At 51.3% G+C, this 8,452-nt stretch overlaps 1 protein-coding gene across 2 annotated transcripts in view; it reads right to left on the bottom strand.

Annotated features, from left to right (window-relative positions):
- Window positions 1-50: 50 nt before the first annotated feature.
- Window positions 51-8,452, bottom strand: part of CLUAP1 (clusterin associated protein 1) — a 58,251-nt gene continuing 49,849 nt past the window's right edge. The window contains exons 11-13 of one of the 2 annotated variants that reach the window (XM_040079506.1): window positions 2,534-2,589; window positions 800-841; window positions 51-550 (exon numbers count right to left, since the gene is read on the bottom strand). In XM_040079506.1, coding sequence (XP_039935440.1) covers window positions 398-550; window positions 800-841; window positions 2,534-2,589 — 251 coding nt within the window. In that variant the 3' untranslated portion in view covers window positions 51-397. The remainder of the gene's footprint in view (window positions 551-799; window positions 842-2,533; window positions 2,590-8,452) is intronic. The other variant, XM_040079507.2, reaches the window with a different exon arrangement.

Here is an 8,452-nt window from a genome sequence, read left to right as displayed (position 1 = left end):
TAAATAGATTTAAGCCAGATTTAAAACCAACTGAAATGCATTCCCAGAGCAGCTTTTCATCCAGTTTTATTAAGCCAAAGAAATCTATTTGGACATAATAAAATGCAGGGAAATCAGGTACACAATGCTCACTGGAGTGAGACTTCTGGCACTGCAGTGCACAAGAGCCAGTTTTCTGCAATTACGGAAATAAGTGCACATTGCTGTGATTCTCATTATGGATAAACTGCTCGTGCTTTGAGATTCACAAACCTGGCAACCCAAGTTTAATTTTCAGGTTTAATGAACATTATTTACCAACTCCTGAATTCACACTGACACACTTTTCAGACAGCAGGGTATTAGCTCCTGGCCTCTCCAAATTTTGTGCTTCAAGAGATCTCCTGCTACTGAGGGGTCAGAAGTCATTATCACTTTGCTCCAGTGGCTCTGGCTTCCTTGCTCGGAGACTGGATTTGCTTGGGGAGATTTCCATGCTGTCCTCTTCCAGATCTTCCTCTTCCTCCTCCTCATCTTCATCCAGGTCAATCTCACTATCCCCTGAATCATCCTGCAGGACAGGAAACGAGTCCATGACCAGCTCAGCTCTGCCATGGCCAGGCCTCTTTGCCAGCCCAAAGTGAGGGATGGCAGCCCAAAGTGAGGGATGGCAGCCTCCTTCCCCACCGAACACAAATTCCCAGACTTCTGCTGGGTCTGGGCTATTAAAAGCCTGGCAGGGTGTTAAACATTCAGGTGACAGCTACTGTGAGACCACAGAAGCGAGGAGAAGACAAATAACCACAGGAGAGGAACCCACCTGTGCCTTGCGCCGGCCGGGCCGTGCCGGGGCTGGGGTCCCCTTGGAGAGCCAGAGTGGAGCAACACGAGAGGCAGAGCAGGAAAAAAAAGTACAAGAACATAAAAGGAAACAGAAAGTACCCAGGCTGGGAGCAGGGGAGAAGGCAGCAAAGGCAGGCACAGCTCAGGGATCCTGTGCCACACCAGCAAGTGACAGAGGCTGGGCACACATCGCTGGCTCTTCCCAACTCAGTGAATTCCTTGAGGGGTTCAAAGCACCCTCACTGGTTTTGTTCCCTGAGCTGGGACACACAGAGGCCTGCAAAGATCCCTGAGAAGCTGCAGTTAGAGGGCAGAGCCATGAGACAGCTGAAGTGGCTGCAGCTGAGGGAAGTGACAGGCTGAAGGCCTTTGGCTTTCCATCCCTGGCTGTGCTGGGGCTGTGCCAGCAGGGAGAGAGCTGCCAGCAGGGGAGTCAGAAGGGAACAGAAATCACAGTGACCATCCTAATCTGTCACTAACGGGTCGAGGACAATCAGGCAGCGCTGGGACTAAAATGACATCTTCACCCACAGCACAGCACTCTGCCCTTCCCAGAAATGGGTCTGGATGTCCAGCAAGCACTACACCCATTCTGGCAGGAGCAAGGAGCAGAGCATGGGCTGCAAGTTCCTCTCCAAGACACAAGGTAAGGGGGCCCAAAAAGCTGTGACTGTCCCATCCCTGGAATTGTTTTAAGTCAGGTTGGACGGGGTTTGGAGCAACCTGGTCCAGTGGAATGTGTCTCTGGGAGGAACAAGATGGGTTTTAAGGTCCCTTCCACCTCAAACCGTTCTGGGATTCCCAGAAATGTCTGAAGTCCCCTCCTTGAAACAGGCCAGCACAGAGGGGTGTCTGCTGGATTGAGACAGAAAGGATTGAGACAAATCCCACCATCTACACTGGGAATTAACAGCAGCTCAGGCTCGAACACAAACCCACAGTCACCAGAGTTGTACTATTTCGTAGCACAGTGTTCCAGCATCACCTGGAGAGAACAGCCCCACTGCTCCTGGGATGGCAGCAGCTTTTTGGGATGGTGGGGACAGCTAACTGCAAATTCCAACCACATTCCAGCAGCTGGTTTCAGCTTCCTGGTGCAGATGTAGCCACTGAGGTGTGCCCAGAGGCAGAGAAAGGCTGCCCAAGGATGCCAAAAGCTGGGCACAGACACAGAGCAAGTGCAAACCTGTGTGTGCCTTTTTCCACTGCCCACTGACATGTAACCCAAGGGCAGGGCCAGGAGCCCTGGGGCAGCAGGAATCCCAAGGGCACAGCTCACAGCTCTCATCCCTGCCCCATCCTCCAGAGGACTGATGCTGCCAGTGCAGGCCATGGACAGGGCTCCAAGGAGTGACTTTTCAGAGCAATGAAGGGGATTTAGGTCCACGTATTTAACTCCTGCTGCCCTGCACTGGGCCCTCTTCCCAGAAATCTGCCCCACAGCTCACAACAACATTCCTGCAGCCTGGGTGCCACTAGTTCTGCACTGCAGGATGGGGTCAAAGCACACAGAGCACACAGACTCCAAGAACAAAGGAAAAATAAAGAAATAAAGGTCTATGCTGAGGAAAGGCGTCAGCCATTGGAAAGGAGGGGAAAAGCAGGCCTGGGTGTGAGGATTCAGGAGGTAAAAAGGTGTCTCTCCAGCTGAGGAGAGGGCTGGCATCTAAAGCCCTGTCAGAGTCTGCAGACACATGAGATAGTTACTCACATCTTCCTCCATGTCTCCACCTTGCATTGATCCCACGATCCGTGTGCCAACTCTTCCTGCAGGAGCAAAGAGAATCCCCATCACACCTGGCTCATGCTCACAGGGACAAAGAGAATCCCCATCACACCTGGCTCATGCTCACAGGGACAAAGAGAATCCCCATCACACCTGGCTCATGCTCACAGGGACAAAGAGAATCCCCATCACACCTGGCTTATGGTCACAGGGACAAAGAGAATCCCCATCACACCTGGCTTATGGTCACAGGGACAAAGAGAATCCCCATCACACTTGGCTCATGGTCACAGGGACAAAGAGAATCCACATCACACCTGGCTTATGGTCACAGGGACAAAGAGAATCCCCATCACACCTGGCTCGTGGTCACAGGGACAAAGAGAATCCCCATCACACCTGGCTCATGGTCACAGGGACAGAGAGAATCCCCATCACACCTGGCTCGTGGTCACAGGGAAGGAAGAGGAAGGGTCAAGCTCAGGGTGCATCCCTCAGTGAGAGGATGAGATCCCAGTTCATGCAGTCTCCTCCCTTGTTAAGCCTCATTGCTCAGGACAAGGTAGGAGGGGGGTAAGGCTGACATTGATTAACACTGGACTCAGTGACCTTTCTCCAATCATTCTGTGATTCTAATTCCAGTCAGGGTGCTATTTCCAGAGCTACCTTATTCCAGCATGATGGCTCTGGCAGGACAAGAGGCAGTGGACATGTTATGAACCAAGAAATTCTATCTGAACCAAGAAACCTTTTTTTTACTGTGAGGGCACTCAAACACTGGAACAAGGCTGCCATGAGAAGTTTAGGCCAAGTCTCCATCCATGGAGACACTCAGAACCAAACTGGATGTGGTGCTGGACAAGCAGCTCAAACCTCCTGTTAGAGCGGAGAGTTTGCTCTAGATGATTTTGGGAGGTCCCTTCCAACCCCAAAAAACTGACACATTTCTTCCTCTGCTTTGGTACACAGAGAACAAAAGCCTGGTTTTTCCATGCAGTGAACCCTTTGTCCTTTAGGGAGCTCAGACCCTTTCTGATTTTCCAGGATGGATTGAATCTCCCAGGAACCCCTGGCCATGCCCAGGCAAACCTCAAGCATTTCCTGTTGGGAGTTTGATGTGTGAGGCTGAAGAGGGAGGTGGGGATCTGCAGGGAGCTCACTGAGAGGGGAGCACACAGCCTGCTTGGCTGTTTTTGGCTACCCAGAGGCCGTGGGAAGATGTTAGCAGTCTCCTTTGCTGGGGAGGGAGCCTGGAAGTGTCGGGAATGGGGAGAGCAGAGCAGGGAGAAGCTCCTGTGGGCTGCCTGGGTGACTCAGCCCTGCTGCTGCAGCCACAGAACTCCCTCAGCACTGGATCCTATTTCCAGTCCAGCTGTGTCCATCCCATCTCACCATCTGTTCATTTCCTGCCATCGCCAGCTTCCTCCATGCCAAATATGGATCGTTCCAACCTAGAACAATCCAATCTGTGCTGCTTCTAGCATGAAAACAAGGCAGCTTTAAAATATACCCTGGCAAATCGCTTTTTTTCTACTTCCCAAAGCACAAAAGGCAAAATGTCCCCTTTGTCCCACACAGTTTGAGTTGAGTTGGTGGTAGGAAAAAGCTGCCTAATTCATCCACAGCTCACCAAAAATCCCTTGTTGTATCAAGGCAGATCATTAAAAGAATTTTATGTCTTTATATAAAAAGCAGTGGCCTCTATGCAGCAATTGCTGATAACACAGGAACTGGAGATGGAATTAAAAGATTCCTGGATAGAACTGTCTTCAGCCTTTGGAGACTTTTGCTGTAATTTATGCCACACTAAATGCTGTCAATTTGGAGGTCATTACACCTGACATCCTTAGATGACAACAGAACCCCATTTTTTCCCAGCCTACAAACGACTCTTGAGTTTAACTGCAATTTTACTGTGTAGAAGGCTCAACATAAAGTGTAAAATTGGGAATTACTACCTCAAAAAGGAGAAAGCTGCAGGGAGCTCCTAAAATATAACAAAACTGAGAGACATTCTGAATATAAAAGAGAATCAAGACATCAGATAAGGAGAGCTGATGGAATATGACAGTTCAAAATGCCAAGGGAAGAGCTCAGAGGATGCTCACAGGAGGTGTGCAGGACGCTGCTCCTCCATCAGTGGGAACAGGGCAGACATCCTATGGATGGAACTGCTCACACCTGGAGGAACTCCAGGATCTGGTACAGCCGGGACTTGGATCCCAGCACTGCCTAAGCCAGGAGCACCTCTGAAGGTGCTAGCAACGGTGGGATCAGCAGGGTTAGGTCCTGCAGTAAACCCTGGGACACTGCCAGGAGAGACCGCAGGATGCCGGGGGGCTGGGACTTCACCTGAGCACTAAGCTGCAAAGAGGAGAGGAATCAGATTGTCCACAGAGCATTATTCTCACTCCCAGACCATAACTCCCCACGTTTCCCTGTGTGAGGAACAGCCATGGTGTGTTTCTGTGTGTACTGGGGGCAAGAGGAGGCACCTGCACGGCACAGGGAGAGCTGGGGGTGTCACTCAGTGTCCTGGGCTCAGTTCAGCTGGGCTCACACAGCTTCCAGGAGGAGAGAGCCTGTGCTGTTTCCTTACAGATCATGGGAATCCAGCTGGGACAGGCTGTACAGAGCACTAATTAGGAAAGATGCTGGTAATGAACAGGCTGTGATTCACTGCACCTTTGGAGTCAAATCTTCTTCCTGTGCATGGCCATGGTTTGTAGGCACTGAGCCCTCAGGGAGCATTAGGGAATGTGCATCCCTGATTTGGAGCCTGTGAGCTGTTGCCATTTTCCCTCTGTGTGATGCTCCCCATTGCACCAAGCTGTGCAGCTGCCCGGGATGGAGCCACAGGGCTGCGAGGATTTCCAGCTCCTCACCCAGCAGTGGGTACAGGTTAACCCTGTGCCTCACAGCGAGGAGTGACACACAGCCTGAGAGTCTGGACAGCCTGGGAGGGCGATTTGGAGCTGGGACAGCAGGTGGATTTGGAGCTGGCACATTTTGCTCCCAGTCTGGAAATCTACACTCAATCTCCAGTGCTTAATGCGAATTCACAGCATGAGCTTGCAGAAGACACCTCTCTTCCCTCTGCATCACATTCCCTTCCACACACAGAAAAATGGGATGAACTTTCTGCCTGATCCTTCTGAACTGTTTCCCTTTGGGCACTGTGTTCTTAATCACAGAATGATGGAATATCCTGAGTGGGGAGGGACCCACAGGGATCATCCAGTGCAGCCCCTGGCCCTGCACAGACACCCAGTGATCCCACCCTGTGGGAATGCCCCGAGCATTGTCCAAGCTCTCCTGGAGCTCTGGCAGCCTCGGGGCTGTGCCCATTCCCTGGAGCCTGGGCAGTGCCAGCACCCTCTGGGGAAGAAGCTTTCCCTGAGCTCCAGCTGGGCCCTGATCCCAGCAGCATTTTCCAGGCATTGCCAAAATCCTGCGATTCATGAAGCACAGCACAGCTGCCGCTTGGAGGAACACACTTCAGTTTATTTCTTAAACCTCCATGAAAATGAAATGTGCTCAGAAGTGAGGGGGCTGTTCCCACCATTTCAGACCTACAGCCTCTCCTCCTTCTTCACCAGGTCTGATGTTGGGATGGCCCACACCTGGGCAAGGCTGAGAGGGAAGGAGAACATTCTAAAAAGTCCATAGCAGAAATCTGAACAGGGCCACAAGCTGGAGAGAGAAATTCCACAAGCAGAGTGACAATTCCCACTGAGAACAGGACTTCCCTGCTTCTCAGCCTGCCTGTGGTATGGAAAGATTGGAAATAGAACTGTGGAGGCTCACCTGAGAAGATCTGCATGTCAAAACTCTCTTTTTCCCAACAGCACTGAAAAAAATGATGGATAATTCAGGCTCTGCAGCCTTCCCCCAGCATGCAGGGTGCCACAGGCACTCAGCAGCACATCATTAACACCCGGATCTCTGGGCCAGCAATGCCAAGGAAAGGGGCTCCAAAAGAGCTGCTATCACTGTGTGACCTTGGACTGACTGTCTGCTAAAGAATCAGGGGTTTATAAAGCTGTCTTCTTAAAGTAAAGATCAAATGGGGCTGAAGTTGTTCCTGTCTCAGTAGTGAAATGGTCTCTGAGGTCTGGTCAGCTCATATCACTTCAAACTCTGTCACTTCTGATAGTGTGGGTGACAAAAATCTATTTAATTCAACAGAAGACAGGATCTTAGGAGAAAATAAATGTTCTGAGGGTTAGCTTAAATCTGTGCTAGCCACAAGTGATGGGACTGAAACAGCTTGAGAGCAGCAGAGGACCTGAGGGAAGTTCCCATGTGCTTCCCCAGGTATTTTCCTTCAGCCAGGGCTGGGAACAGACCAGGCTGGCCGGGTGCTATGGCTGATCCAGCACAGCAGCTTCTGCATTCCCAGGACAAGGCTGTGCATCCCTTACCCCAAAGGCCACCCCAGCTGCACACGAACAACCATCCTGCTGCAAACCACTCATCTATGGCCTGTTTCAGGCAAGAGGTTTCTCTCCACTGCAAATGGTTAAGACTTTCAATGCTGAAAGAATTTTTTTTCCCTTTGGCTCTCTGACAGAACAAGGATCTTACTGCAAGTGCCACCACAAATTCAGGGAAGTCCATTGTATTTGTCACAGCCTCAAATATCTATTGCCAGACAGAATAAAAATGGATGTGAAATTTTATTCACATTGGCAATGCTAAAATTAAAATTTAGAGACCAGATTGCCTTCAGCTCTGGTGTCCCCAGCACAGAAAGGACGTGGAGCTGCTGGAGAGAGTCCAGAGGAGGCCACGGAGCTGCTCCAAGGGCTGGAGCCAGGCTGGGAGAGCTGGGGGTGCTCCCCTGGAGAGGAGAAGGCTCTAGGGAGAGCTCAGAGCCCCTGCCAGGGCCTAAAGGGGCTCCAGGAGAGCTGCAGAGGGACTGGGGACAAGGGATGGAGGGACAGGACACAGGGAATGGCTTCCACTGCCAGAGGGCAGGGCTGGATGGGAGATTGGGCAGGAATTGTTCCCTGGGAGGGTGGGCAGGGGCTGGCACAGGGTGCCCAGAGCAGCTGTGGCTGCCCCTGGATCCCTGGCAGTGCCCAAGGCCAGGTTGGACATTGGGGCTTGGAGCAGCCTGGGATGGTGGAAGGTGTCCCTGCACATGGCAGGGGGCAGATGAGATGAACTTTAAGGCTCTTCCAACCCAAAGCAGCCCGGGATTCTGTGATAAAGCAGTTTATTCTCTAATCTACAAAAGCAGATGATCAGTGACACATGGGTTTACTACAATAAGCCCCCTTAAGGAGGGGACTTTCCTGTGAGTTGATATTGTGACAATAAAGCAGCTCTGCTTTCCCAGGCCCACAGGCAGCACCTGCAGCTTGGGCCCTGCTCTCCCCTCCCTGCTCCCTCCTGGATCAGAGCCCTTCCTGTTCCCCTAATGCTGGTTCTGCCATGTTTGCTGGCCCAGCAGTGCTGAAGTTCAAGCTCCAGAGCCCATTCCAGCTTCCCCCTTCAGCTGCTCCTGCCTGTTCCCCTCTGTGCGTGGGGAAGGATCCATTTTCTCTCTGCACCACACAAGTCTCCCCCAGCTCCCTCTCTGGTGCTCCATGGGAAACCAAACCCTGAAACTTCAAGTCTCTTAATTGGCTGAAAGAATAAAACCAGGAGCAATATCGTCAAACCTGCATTTAGTTTGAATTTTGCTGCATCTAGACAGAGCTGATGAAAGGGCTCTTGAGGGTGACTGTGCTGATTTTCCTCAATTATACCAAGCGGCCTAAAAAAAGGGATTATCTCTCCCTGAGAATCTTGCCTCTATAATGGCAAAGCACACTGGAATATCTGCCCACCACAGAGAGAGGGAGGAAGCCTTATCTCCCAGCATGGGTAACCTGGGAATTAGATGTAAAAGTGCAG

This window comes from Hirundo rustica, chromosome 15 (assembly GCF_015227805.2).
Source record: "Hirundo rustica isolate bHirRus1 chromosome 15, bHirRus1.pri.v3, whole genome shotgun sequence".
NCBI lineage: Eukaryota > Metazoa > Chordata > Aves > Passeriformes > Hirundinidae > Hirundo > Hirundo rustica.
This window is presented reverse-complemented; position numbering and strand designations above follow the sequence as displayed.